General features: G+C 22.2%; 3 protein-coding genes and 1 long non-coding RNA gene across 11 annotated transcripts; 2 read left to right on the top strand and 2 right to left on the bottom strand.

Annotated features, from left to right (window-relative positions):
• The first annotated feature begins 1330 nt into the window (after positions 1-1330).
• LOC126894212 (zinc transporter 1) lies at positions 1331-8243 on the top strand. Of its 2 annotated transcripts, none has more exons than XM_050665060.1 (10): positions 1331-1662; positions 1737-1778; positions 1899-2083; positions 4140-4264; positions 4329-4426; positions 4660-4901; positions 4985-5244; positions 5327-5435; positions 7657-7761; positions 7829-8243. In XM_050665060.1, exons 3-10 carry the CDS (start codon positions 1907-1909, stop codon positions 8030-8032), a joined length of 1320 nt encoding a protein of 439 aa, XP_050521017.1. In that variant the 5' UTR covers positions 1331-1662; positions 1737-1778; positions 1899-1906; the 3' UTR covers positions 8033-8243. The 2 variants fall into 2 exon arrangements, with proteins under 2 accessions (XP_050521017.1, XP_050521018.1); XM_050665061.1 differs by having other exon boundaries at positions 1332-1476.
• Positions 8244-9477: 1234 nt separating this feature from the next.
• LOC126894220 (uncharacterized) lies at positions 9478-11188 on the bottom strand. Its single transcript, XR_007701343.1, has 3 exons — positions 11084-11188; positions 10683-11016; positions 9478-10012 (listed from the first exon to the last, which is right to left on the bottom strand). It is a non-coding gene; the product is annotated as an uncharacterized LOC126894220 (long non-coding RNA).
• LOC126894214 (post-GPI attachment to proteins factor 2-like) lies at positions 10916-16738 on the top strand. 7 transcript variants are annotated; one of them, XR_007701337.1, is made up of 7 exons: positions 11057-11383; positions 11451-11611; positions 11822-12037; positions 12108-12363; positions 12439-12651; positions 12716-12926; positions 13324-14086. XR_007701337.1 is itself a non-coding variant. In XM_050665063.1 (5 exons), exons 2-5 carry the CDS (start codon positions 11852-11854, stop codon positions 12847-12849), a joined length of 789 nt encoding a protein of 262 aa, XP_050521020.1. In that variant the 5' UTR covers positions 11057-11611; positions 11822-11851; the 3' UTR covers positions 12850-13299. The 7 variants fall into 7 exon arrangements, 1 of the variants encoding a protein (XP_050521020.1); XR_007701340.1 differs by lacking the exons at positions 11057-11383; positions 11451-11611 and adding an exon at positions 10916-11038; XR_007701341.1 differs by lacking the exons at positions 11057-11383; positions 11451-11611 and adding an exon at positions 10923-11038 and having other exon boundaries at positions 11825-12037.
• Positions 16739-16799: 61 nt separating this feature from the next.
• Positions 16800-18505, bottom strand: LOC126894218 (cytochrome b-c1 complex subunit 6, mitochondrial-like). The gene is made up of 3 exons (XM_050665068.1): positions 18337-18505; positions 17231-17336; positions 16800-17166 (listed from the first exon to the last, which is right to left on the bottom strand). The coding sequence occupies exons 2-3, from the start codon at positions 17333-17335 to the stop codon at positions 16993-16995; spliced, it is 279 nt and encodes a 92-aa protein (XP_050521025.1). The 5' UTR covers position 17336; positions 18337-18505; the 3' UTR covers positions 16800-16992.
• Between the last annotated feature and the right edge of the window lie 809 nt (positions 18506-19314).

The following is a 19314-nucleotide window of genomic DNA, read 5'->3' as shown; positions in this document are numbered from 1 at the left end:
TAAATAGTTTTTATTAGTAATAAAAAAATGGATACTGTATTTCATTATTATCGTTTTAAAATTGTTTCATTAAAAAAAATATTTCATTTAACTTAAAAGTGGCGTATTTAATAAAATAGCTCTAGAGAAATATTATATAAAACAAAGAATTATACATGACTTTCGTTTTACTTTTAAGAATTTTTGTGTATAAATTTTTCATTATTTATTTTAAAGTTCAGTTTTCTAAATTTGCTAACATAATTTAATACATCTCATTTATATAATAGTTAAAAAAAGTACTTAAAATTTTATAGTTGATTTATCAATAGTCGATAATATTTTATGTAATAATGTTGTAATTTTTAATTTATAAGCTGTACGTTATAATTTGTGGCAATTTGAGTTAATAATATTACTAAGTTAAAGTGTACTCAAGATAACTACGAAGAGTAAAATTAAAAACCTATCTTATATTTGTACTTTATATAACATTTAACTATTATCCTCTAAAAGGATAAAATGTATTATTGAATTTTAAATAATCTATTTAATTTTGAGAAGTATATTACTAATTATAGTTGGAGGTGGGGAGGACTTTGATTGATAATTTTTTTTCGATTATCATTTCGTGATTAGGTGATTTCTTAAAAAAAGATTATCAAACTAATGAATTTGTAACTACTTTATAAGAAAAATTTCTTTTTACAACGATGTTACTCATTGTTTTAGAATTTAGTTAGTTGGATGATAGCTTTAGTTTATGTGAGTTATGAGTCACATCGTTCTTAATTAAGATTATTCGAAAAAAAAAAATGTATTATTGTTCAAAAAAATAATTTTTTATTTCACTAATCTAATGACATAGATTTGATATTATGACAAAGGGCTCTTTCAATAACATCACAATTATGATTTTTAAAGCTGCTTAACACTTAAAAATATTTATCATACTGACATATTATTTTACTTTAAATGTAGAAGCGTAGGTAAAACATTTTTTTAGAAAGATTTATTTATTTGTGTAAAATTTTTCTAAAAAATAAATAACTTTTAATTTTATGTATTAAGTATCATATTAAAAATATTGATCAGAAACTTTATGTTGTAAACCGTAAATCTCTCTACTACCAAAAGGATTATGAATATATTTAATAATATAAAATGATTTGAAAACGTCTTGGTATCACCACGAACTATAATAATCATAGATTTTGGTTAACTTTAGTATGTAGTATTCCTGTGTATTGCAATTGCTAGTGTAGTTCAAGGCTGATCGTTATAATGACGATGATTCCACAGTCCATTATCAGTGTAACCAATTATTATCAGTTGTGATAGTAATACGCGATATTCCTTATACGTAAATCGTGTACTTATATTTAGTAGACTGTAGTCGTCTAGTGTGTTGTAAAATACGATTTTATTTGTAAAAACAGTAACAAAGCATTGGTCGGCGATGTGCTTTGTTGTTACGGGTCACGGTATTTTATAGGTGTAAGAGAAGTTGCTATACTACCCTATTATATATAACAATTATTTGATAGTTTTTTTATATTTTTACCTAGCCAATGATTAATTATTATAGATGTAATTTATTTATGAAATCGTATAGTATACATTTCATACTAGAATAATGACAGACAATATTTATCTATTTTTTTTTTATATTGACTCCTCATGGTATAATTGTATTCTATAGCAACATTGAACTGTATTTTACCAATTGGTATTTTAAAAATTGTATTCTTTCCTAGGAATAACCAGGAAATCTTAGCAGAAATTTCATTTTAGAATAAGTGAGTTACATTTTAATGGTAATCAAAAATAATATATTTTATCAAAACCATTATGAATTTACTTTTTAATTATTAAACTTATTATTTAAAAGAATAATTGTTCTTAATCATTTATTATAGATTTAACAATGGGCCGTTATAGTGGGAAAAAATGCCGTCTTATAACAATGTTTTGGCTAACAACATTTTTCTTCTTGGTAGAAATTATTGTTGGATATATTACCAATTCAATGGCACTCGTTGCTGATAGTTTTCATATGCTTAGTGATATTGCAGCGTTAGTAGTTGCATATTTATCTGTTAAAGTAAGTTATATTTTATATGAATAATCTTATAACTCTTACAATTCAGTTTACCTTAAATTTTGTTAAATCAATTTATTAGTTACAATTAAATATATTTTTTACATCTTGCTCAGTCCATTTCATTTAATTAAGAGATCTAATAATTATATTCTGTATTATTCCTTTTTACATTAGTCTTGCTAATTCAAAATTAATTTTTCATTAACTAACTGAGTTATATTATTGTTTTGTTTTTAAAACAAAACCAGCTATGTATTAGTACGGCCAATAGTGCAGTTCAAAAATGAACTTCCAGAAATGTAGGTAATTATATATAGAATGATCTTACATATTCTAACAAATCTCTTAACTTGATACAGTGACTATTTTACAGTATTTTTTTTTGTTATTATCTGCTATGTAAAACAAACTTAATTTAATGAATTTGATATATTGCTTTTATTTAAGAATTTTTCAATATCTACTATTTATTTTGACTTGAGAAAAGTAATACCAAAGAGATATTATAGATCCACTAGAAGGATAATAATAATATTACTATATGCGTTATTCATTTCATTTAGATATTCTTTCAAACAATGATAATTTATATGAATAAACGTGTCTGTAACTAATATTTAGTGTGAAAGATTACATTTTCTTCTCACTATTTCTTTATAAAAAATACTGATGTTTGATATTGTCTATTGTGGCATATTTAGCTCTTTGGTGCTCCTAGGATAAATTATTCTGCCCCTATCTGTTGCTTAGTATCCAATATTGCATATACATTCACTATTATTACTAATTAATATTTATTACTCTGGTAAAAATTTTTAATGTCCTATAAACATTAAAAAATGTCCTTATAACTTCTAAAATTGCCTTAAAAGTATAAAAATGATTTAAGAAATTAAAAATTACATAATATATTAATACAACATTTCTTTAACAAAAAAATATTATCTTAAAAAGCTCTACATTGATTTGATTTTGTATTAAAAATATTATTAATAGTTCAAAAAGTATTACACAGTTAAAAAAAAAAATATTTTAAACACTATATATTGATTAGAACAAAATGTTTAGGAAGTCTAACTTATTTACAAAAATATTTCAGTATAAAACTACAGATAATTATTATTTTTTGGGATTAGCCTTCTTAGACACTCTAGATTGTACCTATGAATATTTTTATATATAATATAAAATCAAAAAGTTTTTATAACTTTGCCGAATACACTTTTAATTTACCTAATTTTATTAAAAGAAAAAAAATTTAATTTTACATAAATGTGCTCTAAAAAATGTTAAACTAACCTACTAATGAAAAAAATTCTAAGTATTTAAAAAGTTTCATTTTTGAATTCTCAATTATATAAATCAAATTTTGTACTTAAAAATCATTGTCTATGTTAATTAAAAAAAAAATTTAATATATATTGAAATCCAAATCCTATTTATTATACTAAAAATAAATGTATTCAGATTTCAATCATTTTTTTAGGATGATTTATATCATTTAAATTTTACATACAGTATTTTCTATGTATACATAATTTTTTTATTATATTTATTTGAAAAACCTTGTGCAAAAAATATTTCTAAATATATTAAACAATAATTTTGAACTAATAATACTAAAAAGAGCTACCATTCAAAAAATACCTTAAGCTATGCCTTAAGTATGCCACTAAATATATATAAATAAAAAAATTAATTTAAATTTTCACAAAAAAAAATTTTACTATAAAATATTACTATGAAATCTTGTTAACCAATTATTGCTTTTTTCTTAAATCTATATATTTTTTGAAATATAATTTATATTAATTTTTTATTTCTAAAGCGTAAAAAAAATAAAAAATAAAAGTACTTCAGATTAGTCACTGAATCAAAAGTTATAGTATTTGTCAAAACATTCATGACCACTCGTCATATTGCAATATAAAAATATTTTCAGAGAATTTTAATTCACTGTATTGTAGATGTTATAAATGTATAATTGAAGTATAAAAATTGTATCATTTGCGTAGCTTATATATATTTAATCTGTGTTTTTTAATTAATTGTTCAGATGTCTCCTAAAAAATGGTCAAAAAATACATTTGGATGGGCTCGGGCTGAAGTATTAGGAGCTTTAGTTAATGCTGTATTTTTAGTTGCTCTTTGTTTTTCTATTACTGTTGAAGCATGTAAGAGGTACATTAAATGTACAATTGGTTTTTATGCCATATTTTCTAATAGCATTTTATTTATGTTCTAGGTTTATAGAATCAAAACCAATACATGATCCAAAGTTTATTGCTGTGGTAGGAACCTTAGGATTATTTGTTAATATTTTGGGATTGTTTTTATTTCATGGTAAGTGTATAATTTTTATTATTTAAATTAAATTTGTATAGTTATTTTTTTTTTAGATTAATTTTTTATTAGTGCCACTTGTTTAAAAAAATTTACTTTAAGTTATAATATAAATATCCTACGCATTTTATTGTAAAGTATTAATATTTGTAGACTTCTCAAATTATATTCCTTAAGAAAAGAATAAAGTATTTTTAACTAGTAAAATATACTGATTGTGGTGTTTATTTTAGCTCATGGAAGTGGCCATGGACATTCACATGGGGGCATATCACGTAGCCATACAAGACTCACTCAATTAGTTAGTGCTGGAGCTAGTGCTAATGCTACTGATGATAATGATAATGATCATCGTTTTAATGTGCCGACCATACATTCACATGAATCATCAGCTGGGCACATGAATATGAGGGGAGTTTTTTTACATCTTCTTGCAGATGCATTGGGCTCAGTAATTGTGATTGTATCAGCTTTGGTATATTATATTTAATAAAAATTTTTCCTCAAATTACACAAGATTATTAACTAAATATATACTATTTAAATTTGTTTTTTTAGATTGTTTGGTTAACTGATTATGAATGGAAAGACAAAGTTGATCCTGCTCTTAGTTTGTTAATGGTTATTATTATTTTACATTCAGTTTGGCCTCTATTGCAAGAATCAGCATTGATCCTGCTTCAAACAGTTCCTACTCATATTCAAGTAGATGCTATACAAAGGCGACTCTTAGACAGAGTAGATGGTGTTTTAGCAGTTCATGAATTTCATGTATGGCAATTAGCTGGAGATAGAATAATAGCTTCTGCTCACATAAGGTAGAAAATTGAAGTTTATTTAAAATTAAAAAAAAAAAAAATTAACAGTTTTGAATTAGATGAACACATTTTAACATTTTAGATGCAGAAATTTATCTGAATACATGAAATTAGCAGAAAAAGTTAAAGAATTTTTTCACAATGAAGGTATTCACTCAACTACTATTCAGCCTGAATTTGTTGAAGTAGAGGTGAGTGAACTGATAGCTATATTAACAGTATTCAAATAGTATAGCTTATCTTATTACATATAATACTTTTATTGGTTGACCTAAATTTTTTAAAGAAATCTTATGTGTCACATGAGTTGTTTGAAAGGAACTGTTATCTATCTTAATATTCAGCAGTACTCATTATCTAGAAATATATGTTTTAATGAGATTGGGTAAAATATGTAAAAATTATCCAAGTTATTTCTTTACAGAATTTAAATATCAAAAATAAAAAGTAGTTAACATATTAGCTTTTAATTTACTTAAATATGAAACTTCTAAATTTATATTAGTATAATTAACATTTTCTTCAAATTATTTTAATTTAAATTCTTTTATTGAACTTTTATAGATAACTTTATATAAACTTTAAAATGATATTTAAAAGTTAATTTTATTCCACACAAAATATATAATAAATGTAAATTTGTTTTTTTTATTACTGTCTTCTAGTATGGGCATAGGTTTCATTAATAATGACTAATTTTATTTAACTATAAATATAAAAAAGGCTAACTACTATTAAAATTTAAAATCTCGGAACATCAACAAAACACATGCAATTTATGATCAAAACTACATTTAATAATAATATAAAAAAGGTGAATCTATTGGTTTAATAATCAAACATTTCTAACTATTTTATTTAAATTTATGACATATTTTGTATTATACCTCAATATAAATAAATTTTAATTTATAACCTTTTTTAAATGACACATTTAGTTATTGCTCCAAGGTCTTCAATTAGTTAAACCATTGTTTTAGTAATTAGTATGGAAATACAGTAAAACATTTGTCTTTAAATATGACTTAATACTTAAAATTTAACTGAATATTGAATTTTTTTATAATTATGCCTTTTTAGCAGTTACATTTAACGCAAAACACATAACATTATTTTGTTTATAATAAAACTAAAGAAGATGTAAAATTTAGTTGTTATAAATATTGTGTTAGAGCTAGATTTTAGTTGGTATTTTACTGAAATTAACATAGTTGAAAAATTGTTTTTTTAAAGTTAAGTGACAATTTTTTTTATATTATTATAAAAAAAAGGAAAGAAAAATAAAATAAAAAGTAATAAAAATAAATTTTTATTTAGAAATAGTTTATGCTGATGTTTTTATAAATTAGATGGCCTTTTACTCTTTGAAGAAAACTGATGAAGAAGAATTTTCATGTTTTTAAACAAAGTAAATTACTCTATCTTGATTTAAACATAATTTTATAAGACATAATATGTTTTCCTAATATGGGTATAATACCATCGTCCAAATCACTCAAATTGGCATATATAATATGTAATGACCCTAGGTTGAATTAGTATAGTCAAATTTACCATGATTTAGATGAAATAATTTTATAAACTTCTTCAATTGATATTAGAATAAACAAATGATGGTTTTAGGGATACTAGATATTTTTTTAAATGTTTTTTATGGTCAAATTAAATGAAAATAATTCAATCATTTAATGAAATAATTGGCTATCTCTTTAAAAAATGGCTTTGCTATATGACTCAATTTGTCAAAAATAAATATAACTCTTTATAAACAAGAAGTGCACTCAAAATTAAAAATAAAATCTAATTGTAATAATTTTAATTGTATTTTTAGAAATATACATTGAAAATATTGTTGTCAGCAGATAATAACAATTTAATTATTGGTGCAAAATTTTAAATTCATAATTTTATTAATTATAAATATTGAAATACAGTTGTAAATAAAAAAATTATAAAAATAGTAGTAAAAAAAACATGGAAATCTATACAAATTTTTAATTTTTTTATTAAGATGATAATATACACATTTATCATTTTGACACTTATACTTTATATAGAAACTGAAGTAGTGGTACTAAAATTACTAATATTGAAAAATAAAATTAATACTTTTCCGATATTATTAATATTGAAACGTTCCTTTAATATTAGTTTTTTTAAAGTATGCTGTAAAATAAAGACTATTTAAGAATAAGTAATGCAGCTATAGTTCTAGAATCAATATTTATGATTTCAATTTTTTTAATTTTTTCCTGCAAAAATAAAAAAAATTATCACTTATGCTAAGAATCAGAGCCATAAAATTGAATTAAGTAATACTTTTTACTAGTATCAATATCTAAATACAACAAAACTGTTACTGAAAACTCTAAAATAATAAAAATTATGAAAATTTCTATTGAAACATTTAAGGTTACTGAAAATAGAAATGAAACACCCACTGAAGATTGTGTTCTGGATTGTCCTAAAACTGATATTCCTTGTCAGTTACAAACTTGTTGTGGACCTTCTAAGCAGGTATATATATAAAGTATATAGTACTTACATATTAGAAGTAACATTTTAAATCAATATAAAATTTTAGGGTCGCGATACACCTTCTCCAGTTGACACGCCATATTTGTGTAGACAACGCAATACTACTGTTATATCTACCACTGATTATACTCAGGCAGGAAGTTCTCAAGAAAATGAAATGGAATATGGAGCACTTTTAAATGATAGACCAAATAAAATGATAAATAATAAAAATCCTCTGACTTTAGGACATTATCTTTCTGATGTATAGTGCAGTATTTATATTATTTTATTATGAAAGTAAAACTTTAAAAATTAATTACTTAAATTTTTGTCTCAACCCTTATATCTTTGAATTTTATGGTTTTCTTTGGAATTTTTTCATTTTACTCTACCTTTTTTCTATTGATTTTTAATTGTGTTGACGGATTAGCGTTTAGGTGTGAGGATCTCATTTAAGTTTCATTAATTTTTCTTGGTAATTCTTGCATAGATATGATGTTTGCTTTAAATGTATTAGATATGTGAGTTCAAAATAACTCAACCAATTATCCTTAGCTTAATGATTTTAACATAAACTAAACAAATGTTTGCTAAAATTACTTTATTTTAATGTTTTAACAATATTACTCTACCATTTTTAACTAAGTTAAGTTTGTTTTAATAATTATAGATAATGATAATTTACTAAATTAAGCTCAGATGTTCACTATTAGATCTGTAAATAAATAATAAAACATTTTTAAAAAATTGTACATTTTTCTCATGTTTTAAAATTTTGCAAAAAAAAGAAATTGTAATTAATTTTATTATTTGTTTGAAATGCTAAAATAACTATTATATGGTTATTTTCTGTTAAAAACTTACTGTTTCATTTAAGCATATACTAGTTGTATACATACTACTAGTTTTATACTAAGAATAATAATCATGCGATTTTGGCAATTTAGGCTCGTTAACTTTATTTTGATATTGAAAAGGAAATGTCAATTGTTAAACAAAAATATACTATAGTATAAATTAAAAAAAAATTTTTTTTGTTTGAGAATATTTTAATAAAAGAAATCTTTATTTTTCTTGAATATACTTATAAGAAGTTAATTATTTATTTTGATACATTATATGTTTAAATAAATATATAAGTAATTTAAAATTTTTTGAAATGTCATAATTCTTTACATAATCAAATACTGTAATATTTATTTAAGTACTTCTTTTAATTTTTGTCCAATTTAATAATAAAGCTATTTAATTTATCTATTTTTAGGATACATTTATATTGATTGTATAATTGTCATTAAATACAAAAAAAAATATATTTGTTCATTTTTGAAATAATATTATATGTTATACAAGAACCTTAAATAATTCTTTACATGTATATAATCATTTTTTATGCTTGAAATTTTTTTTTTTTTAATATCTGACTTAAAATTGATTTTTTGAATAAAATCGATACTATTGCATTTAGTTTTTAATAAATAACAGTAATTTGTAAATAAAAGTATGTTCCTTGATGAAATTTTCTGTTTTTAAATAGTTACATATTCATAAAATTTATGAAATAGTGTAAGTTATTTTTAAATGTTAAAAAATTATTACAAAACTATTTTACAATTACAAGTAGTTGGACTTCATCATTTCAGAAATGTATTATTTATTTTTAAATGCATTTTTGCAAACAAATTATTAATTATCAATGAAATGTAGCCTTTAATAATATTTGTTATTTAACGATGACGAGTTAAGGTTTTGTTATTTTTTTTTTTTTTTAATTAAAACAAATTTCTTTTAAAGGTAATGTGTAAATATAATATTTTTATGAATACATATTTTGAAAGAATTTATTGTAAATTGTTCATAGTTAAGTACAATATGGTTCAGGTAAAACTTGTTTAGTGACATAGCTAGTTTTTTTTTTATTCTATATTTAGTCCTTTTATTTACTCACCACTCCATTTTAGAATTTATATATCCAATGTATATTAACCAATGAAGAATAGGAATGGTCTTAGTGACCCCTCTTGCTGCATTACTGTTAAAATTTTATTTTTATTTAGGACTAAAATTTTCAAGTATAATATAATTGATTTATTACTCTAACGAAAGATATAATTTTTTTAAAATGTAACAATTAACTAAGATGACGTGATTTTGCAGATTATTTTTTCTTAATAAACTTGCTTTAAATTTTAATTGTTTTAGTAGGTCTAATTATCCAGTTTTTCCCATGTTTATGAAAAATATTCACCTTTAATATAGTTAAAATATAAGAATTATATGATTTTCAACAATTTCTTTGATTTCTTGTAAAAATAATTTGGTTTAAACTTAAAATATTGTTAAAACAAAAATATAATCTACTAAAAGCATTTTATTAAGAATGTATTGAAAAATAATTGTTAAACAAATGGTTTCAATTCAAACACCATGAAATTTGAATCCCTGCAATTTAGTTAACTTTAAAAACTAATTTTCAGGAATTTCGTCTATATCAATAACTTGGAGACCAAAATTTTTAAGTCTAAAAATTAAATTTTACTGTAAAAAAATTTTTGATTTTTCAAATCTTAATAATGTACAAGTTACACTGATTAAGCTAGAATGGAGAAATTAATATAACATTTTTGTTGATGGTAAATTAAATAATGGCTTTGCCCCAAAGGTTTTATTGTATAATAATACATATAATTTTCTTTAACTTTGGTGAGATGTATTCTTCCATTGAAAGGTGTTAAGCGTACTATAGATGAGACTTGTTTATTGTTATTATACCTTAGATAATTTATTAAATTGTCTTTAAAAATTATATATATATCTTATTGTACAAATAAAAGTGTAGTTGATAATCAAATATTAAACTAAAAATAATTTTTTTTATATAAAAAACATTTAGATTTAGAATAATTTTGATTTCATACCACTATGTGACATGATGCTCCATCAAGAAAAATAGAAAGTTGCTTCATAATTTCGAGAAGTTATTTTTTTTTTTTTTTGGCTGTCAATTCAAAAATTTATTAAATAATTGTAAGAAAATAGACTTACAACTTTTATTATCTTATCAAATGATATTGAGAATTGTGATAACATTTTTTCATTTTAAACCACAGATATAGATAATAAACTATTATCTATATCTGTGTTTTAAACAGTTGTAGATCATTATGATAGCATTTTCATTTTTAGTTATGATGATGATTTAAACAAACAACGATGGTGTGTTTCATGCTCATCGATGAATTATAAAGAAGTCTAAAAATAATGTATCACCAAAGTAATTTACAATGGATAGTACTTTAAAAAAAATAAATTAAAATACCTTATTATTTCTTAAAGTTCCTCCTTCCTTTCATATCGTTATAATTTATTACAGACTACTTGCCAGGCGCGTGACATTTTGCATCTGTTACACATGCCACAAGCAACAGCAGTTCAGACTATCTTGATAATATATAAAATCAATGATAAAACGATTATATACCACTAATACGTGAATTATGCTTAACTGTTTTCATTTTTCAAGCTTTCCTTAATTTATTTTATTATACAACCACCTAATACGTGTTTATGATATAAATATATTCATAGTGATTCAAACATAATATGTTAACCCTTTAATGTAAATTTTTGTTATTGTTAGCTCAAAACTAAAATTATATATTAAAAGTTTTGACATGATTTGTAAGGTTTTTAGATTTCAACAAACGCTTTGTAGTAGCAAACATTTTTACGATAGGATCATTAATTAAAGCAAAATGATCATACAGTGGTGTCAAAAGTTCTCAAAGATTCATTACTGAATTGACTTTTTAAAAAACGTTTCAAGTTAATTATAAAGTACAATTTGGTATGCTATATATTAGGATATAAAAATATAATTTTGTAAATTTTTTTGAAAAACTTAAGTTGGTTATTTTAAGGATGCTAACTGATATAAATTAATATATACAATTGAAGTGATTCATTTTAAATTATTGTCTTAATATTTAATTACACTTAATAAATAATGATTCTTTATTTCTATAAAATATTGATGTTTTAAATAATTTAATTTTAGCAGGTTGGGCATAACTATTAATTTATCAATATGACTTCCCACTTGCATGCTAATGATCAGTCATCTGATTCCCTGAAACAAATGCTATTATTTTTCAACCTAAGTATACGAAAATTAGCTATTGTAGGTGTATCATTTCCGTTGGTTACTTTGTTTATATGCCTGGTCAGTGCTTATATTTTTCAGTATGATGATGTACATGAAACACATTGCCAAGTGAGTTATTACTAATAATATTTACAAATTTATTTACTGAATTGTGATTTTTATATTAATTTTAATAAAGGTTTTCAATGTCATTCCTTCAATTAGTGCTATAACTGGTATAACACCTCAAACATATTTATGGAGAATAGCTGTAGCATTTCATGTAGGGCCACGCATGGTAATAGCTCAAGTGTATTACAATTATTTTATCAGTAAAATTTCAAAATCTGATAAAGTAATAAATTTCATATTAATCCATGTGTGTTATTGGCTTAATATGATTGAAATAGTTACTATTTGTGGTGTAACATACATATCAAATAGAGAAAACTATCGTATGTATTGTTATATTATTAAAATATTTTTTTTGTTTGCAAATATTTAACTTGATTAAAAAAAATTGTTTTTAGCTATACATGAAAAATTGTTTATTTTATTTATGCTGAGCTCATTGCTTTATATGATAGTTATGATCAAAACTTTTGGAATGGTACATAAGAATATGACTGATTTTCAGTTTAAATCTTACAAAATTAAAAAAATACTTTTTGGTATTTGTATTGCATCAACAATTACATTGATACTATTTTTCATCAAGCACAGATTTTATTGTCATGATTTAGGTATAACACTATTATTCAATTTCTCAATTTGTTTTATTTATATTTATTTCCTTTTTTTTTCTAGCATTTACCTGGTTTGCACTAAGCGAATATATATTAGCTGTTTCTAACATGGCCTTTCATTTTACTATAACACTGGATTTTCCAAATGAAAAGTTAATTGTTGCTAAAGATTTTCCACTATTAAAGATGAATTAATGAAGTTATTATTAACAATCTATCATATTTTATTGAATAATATTCTTCATCTAGTCATAAAAAAAATATTTATCTTTGTAAGTATGTTACTAAAAATATTGTTAATTATATATATAAACAGAAATTCAACAGAGGTTTGGTATGAACAGAATAGAAAAATAGTAATGTAGTCTAAAAACTCATTGAAGTTACTTTAAGAATGCATCATAATTCTCTTTCTTCTATAAACAACCTGCTTTCACTAATAAATATTCACTTTAATCCTACTCAATCATTACTTAAATCTGCTATACATTTTTAATATTCAAGGTTTGCATCTTAATTTAAATATTTGTTTTAATTATGATTATTCTACACTAATTAAAGATATTATATCTATATGATTTGACTTAAAAGCTTATTGAGAACTAATATATTAAATAAGCTACTTTTTCTTTCACATCAATATTAAAACTTTGTAAAAAAATGTTTCAGATTTCTGAGTTTTTCTTACAACTAAGCTATTTTTTGTCATTATACAATTTTATTAGATGACATTTATTATATAAATTAACAATTGAGGCAATGATATGAGAAAAGCAATAAGTCCAAAAAAAATTTTTTTATTCAGTAAAAACATAATAATAAAAAAATAACTTGTAATAGTATCAATAAAAACAAAATACAAAACTAAGAATATATCAAACTACGATTTTGACACCTTCTCAATAACACATAGCTTGTGACAGTGAGTACATATCCTAATAATTTGGTGAAAAAAATAAATTAAATTTATTCATAGAATAAAAATTATGTTTTATAAAAAGACGCTTATTTAAAGCCCAAGTAGTTCAGATTAATTTTTTTTCTTTCTGTACAATTTAATGTTAGTGACTTTGTACCTTTTCCATGTCAGTGTCTCAATTAATTGCCATATTTTTTGATCTGAAAATTTTTTCAGACTCAAACAATTTAATGTTTTATTGAAACTCCAATTAAAAACTGAAATTATTTATAAAATGAGATTATAAAATAATTATTTTAATCAATGTTATAAAGATATTTTTTTGTATTTTATTTTTTATAGAAAAAAAAACAAACTTAAATCCTTATTTCCAAAAAAAAAATTATTTGAATTGTCACAATTGTAAACTGGAGTGTTGTCAATTCTTTTAAACATTATATTAGCAGGGTATTATTACATTTTTTTAATGTGCCTATTCCCTAAAGTATACTTTATTCTAATAAATTAAAATAATTTTTTAAAAAATTCCTATCTCATTTTAATTTACATTTCCTATAAAAATATTATAGATATTATCATTTAATATAGCTAAATTTAAAATAGTTAATAATATAGACTAAAAAGTTTCTGGACTGACGGGCATTACATTAACAATCATTTTTGTCACATTGTCTAACTTCTTCAATCTTATATTATAGTAATTTAAGGCTTTATTAACAAGGTCGTCCCTACAATTTTCAAGGTCTAAGGCATAACTTTTTTAGTAGAGCCTACAAATACTTATTGATACTTTCCGCACAGAGACAATTATACTTCTATAAGTTGCTCATCTCTTCTATTTTATTATGTTAATATATGTTAGGTATTTATACCTTATAACATGTATCAGTACTTCACTAAACCTTTATATAAGTTATTTAGTACATTATATTGAAGAATATTTACTTTTATTATCATAGTTTATACTATTTAAAAGTATTTCGTACTTAATTTCATTTAATGATATAATATTGTCAATTATAACTATATATATATAGTACATGTAAACTGTTGTATTTAAAGAAAACTTAAATTTTTTTAAGAATGTCAGCTAAGGATCTAAATAAATAATCCAAGGTTTTCTCTGGCTTTAGGACAGCCCTATTTATTAATCATATGATGGGAATGATACAAATTGAAAATGAGTCATATAATTGAAATTTAATGTGTCAATTTTGGTAACATTTTTAAACAAACTTTGACTTAAAAAAAAATGTGATGTATTTATAAAAAGTAACAGTAACAATCAAAAATCAATGTTTTAAAAAGTATGAATTGCATTTTTGAACAATGAGATTTAAATTGAGATCATTTTCTGGTTTCATAAGAAAATTAGTGAAATATTCTTATTTTTAGACATATTCTAGATCAATTATGAGAAATATTAATAATATTACAGTAATGAAATGAGAAAAATATTCCCTAAATATATATAGTGTCTCATATTTATTTAATGACACTTTTAACTTTTGGTTCAATCATTATTTTTATAATTATTGCTTTAGACTAAGAAAAAATATACAGATACATATTATTATTTTTTTTTAATTTCATTCAATTGTTCTAAAATTATCAATGACCCATCAACAATTTTCTTTAGAAAAAGAGACAAAAAATGGCTATTTTGAAATTTTTAAAAATAATAAAGGTATTGATATATATTTTTCCTATAAGAAACAAATAATAAAAAAATGCTTTTAATGTAGTCTAAAACTCAAAATTATTTAAAAATAATAATAATGCAAAATATTTACTAAATCAAAAGTTATTAAACATTTCAGACCATGATGGGACATCCTGTTTATATTTAGTTAGTAAAATTTTATCCAAACAAAACATGTCAAGTATATGTCACTGATTAAGCAAAACTAATTTTCTTCTACAATATTCCTTTCAAACAAAGATTTTTTGGAAATAAAACAATGTAATTACTATATTATTTTATAGAATAATAATCATGGTTAATCTACAATTTTAGAAAAAATAATAATTTTCCAAAAATCTAATGTCTAGATATTTTTTCAGTTCTATATAATAAAATGTACTTAGTGTTAAAAAATTAATAAAACAGATAAGTTATTACAAACAAAAAGTTCAATAAAAACCCTTTTTCTTAATTATTGAACACTATATAATTTAAGATATATACATACATATGGGTGTTTCAGGCTTAACTGATAATTTTTATACTTTTTGACACATTTATAATTTTATTGAAATTTTTTTTTTCAACTATTATTGCTTTCTTAGACTACGCTTTAAGCATATTTTTATTACTTACCACCAGTTTATAAATTAAATTAAAATATACCTAACATAATTAATATACAATTGTTTAATTATCTGTTATCAAAATTCTAGATTTAATTTATTATTTTCAAAAATGTATGGATTAAATAATTTACCAAAGTCTATTTATTTCTATTTTTATGAGTATTTTAATAGATAATTTTAATTTTAGTAATATATTTATAGATATATCTTAAAAACGAGGAGATTACTTTTTGATTTTAAGAAACACCATTTTCTTTTTTTAAAAAAAAATACATGGATTACCTTAGTGGTCCCCTAATTGAATTTTAATAATATTATAATCAGTTCATACAAATTTTATTTTTAAATAGTATAGTTTAAAAATGTTTGATTTATTATGTTGTTTATTTTAGATATAATATTAATATTATATTAAAATTACTAATTTTTGTGTAAATATTGTATTTTCCTCTAGGTTTTTGTTATAATTTTAATTATTAAGTTGCTTCCATGAACCTCAAATACTTATAATATTTAAAAGGACTCATTATTATGTAATGCGGGTGCTCTGTTCTGCATCACTCACCTTTAATTTGTGTCCACATATCAGGACAAATCTGTGATTACTTAGCTTCACACCATATATCTATAAGATTATTTTATAATAAAGCTTCTTCCGTAATAATATTTAAATTATTATATTATTAAATATTGTAAGTATTTAAGGTATAATCTTTGAATTTTAAACATAAGTTTGAATACTGTAAATTTTGCTAGTCATCTAGATGATACATTCTAGTCAATTAGTAATTAAATTACTATAACTGTCAATATTAATATTATAATTGTATTGAAATTTAAAATAAAAATAAAAAATTAAGATGTGTTCTTTATTTATTTATATATATAAGTGATAAATAAAAATAAAACAAAATTAACTTTGACTTCGTTTTTATTACATAATTTAACAATTAAATTACTAATGTTGTTCAAAAATCAAGAAACTGCATGNATAATTTAACAATTAAATTACTAATGTTGTTCAAAAATCAAGAAACTGCATGGCAAAACCTAAGCTATGTGGTTTATATACTGCCAATATTGGCATAAAGCACACCAGATTAAAATTACTTCAAATGTTTAAACAAATCTTTTGATATACATTTATCCACAACTTCTAAGAAATCCCATAATTCTTCAGCACATGACTCTGTAGTTTCTTTCTTAGAAAGAACTCTACTATTACATTCTTGTAATTTGGCAAATCTTTCTTGAGCTTCTTTTTCTTGTTCACATTTTTCCTAATATCAAAATGTTTTAATATATTTTTTGTTAATAAATTTATTGAACATGTGATGCACTCACTCTTAACACTTTAGCTGGATCAACCAATTCTTCATCATCTGCCTTTACAGTAAAAAAAGGTAACTGCATAAATCTGGTAACTTTTTCTTTAAGACTGGCAAACATTCTATAATATTTTCAAATTTTGTAAAATTATATTATTTTTTAAATTAAAAAAAAATTATTTTGTAATAGCTGCTTAAATTTTTTACATAAATTGAGTTTCAAAGTAAATAAATTATTACTATTTCCAAGAAGTTTCTTTTATTTTTATTTTGTAAAGAATCATGCAACCTAACAATTTTATTTGCAGTAATATTTTAAAAATTAAGAAAGATGTCTAATTAAAATTTTTTTGATTGGATACATAGTAATTGTGTTCTATACATGAGGATAACAACTAAAATAAAAAAAATGAAGTCACTGTAATGATCACAGATTATTTGGGTTAATATTGCTTTTGCATTTATAAGTAAGTTTTTGTGATAATAATAATATTTTATTATTCCACAAGTAAAACTTCATGAAAATATTTGAAAAATAAATATATCTTTTAACAACAATTTTGAAGGGTAACCAATCCTCAACTGTTCTTTAAACTTTTCTATATTAATGTATTATCCTTGTCCAATAAAAAAAAATCAGCAAAGTTGAGATATGACATAGTTGAAATAACTAAAGATAATATCTAACAGTGATTAAAAACACTATCATAAAAAAACATTTTGATGCAAATCTGTAGATAGTGATTCATTTTTATGAGTTATTGAATTATTTCAAAAGCAATATGAACTCTTATATCCTCAATTCTATCCCGATAGCAAATTTTATGATATTAATTTAACATATAAATAAATACATGTTTATTAATATATTGTCATTAGTTATTATTGATAATTATTTATCTAGAATATCAATATAAGATACAAAATTGTCAACCAAGGGTAAACAAGTATCTTAGATTTTCATTAAATTTAGTTTAACTAAATTAAGCATATTATAAATATCTAATAAAATGTAAGATTTCATACATATGTTATTTTATTCAAAATACTTAAATACTAGTTATATATTAGTAAATGTATAAATAAATTTCCACATAACTAATTTTCCCCATTTATACTTACTTGTACTGAAATATGAACTTGAGAATTAAAATTTATTAAAAAAAACTGAAAAATTATTAAATTAACTAAATTTTGATATCTATTGATAATTATGTAGAGAGATAAAGTCAAATAAAAATTTTAACTTTAATTATAAGATAGTAATGTTACATATGAATGCCCTCTATCCATTTATAATCCGATAACTCGATATTCAACTTATAATCAGTTTTTTAAACAGCTGCAAATAATATCATGGAACTATGATTTTGATAAAACTTTTTGTTATCATTGAAATTATGGAGAACACGTGATTGTCTACAAATATTCCTTCAGTGTAAAATTATTATGACTAAACCACAGATTATATGAAAACAGATAGTTCACTCGGCCCGATAACAAAACAGAGTTCTGATTGGCAGCAGATCAATCAGTGCAGCCATATGTATGAGCGCAAAATTTCTTTTATTATTAAATCTGTTGTAACAAATATTATAAAATGTTGTAAAAAAAACATGATTATCGAAATAATTTATTTTAATACATCATTCAATCAAGGTATTAAACTCATAATGCCTCATTTAGTCTTTTTTATTACCTTTTCATAATTCAAAATTCCTATATTTGTCATGAAAATTAAGTAATTCTCAGTTTTTATAATGAAAATTATTAACTATTTAAATTTGACCTAAGCAGTTACAATTTTTTTTGTCTCTGTATACGAGTACAAATTAAGGGAACATGGATACGGTTTTCCTATTATAATGGGTTCTGAGGTAAAATTTCTATAGGAGAAAAAACGATTTTAAGTAGTAATTGAAATCAATTTAATGTGTTATAATTAATTATACAGTGTTCAGTAAATAAGGAAACGAATTTCTATTGTACTCATTGTTTGTAACAATTTAACTGTTTCCTAACTTACTGAACACTCTGTATACTATCTGCCCTGCATTATGATTTGGGAACTGTGGATAAATTTACATTCCATCAGTTTGA

Source organism: Daktulosphaira vitifoliae, unplaced genomic scaffold (genome assembly GCF_025091365.1).
Source record: "Daktulosphaira vitifoliae isolate Bord-2020 unplaced genomic scaffold, ASM2509136v1 Scaffold_1, whole genome shotgun sequence".
Taxonomy (NCBI): domain Eukaryota; kingdom Metazoa; phylum Arthropoda; class Insecta; order Hemiptera; family Phylloxeridae; genus Daktulosphaira; species Daktulosphaira vitifoliae.
The sequence above is the reverse complement of the archived record's forward strand: the minus strand, read 5'-3'. Positions and strand labels throughout refer to the sequence as shown.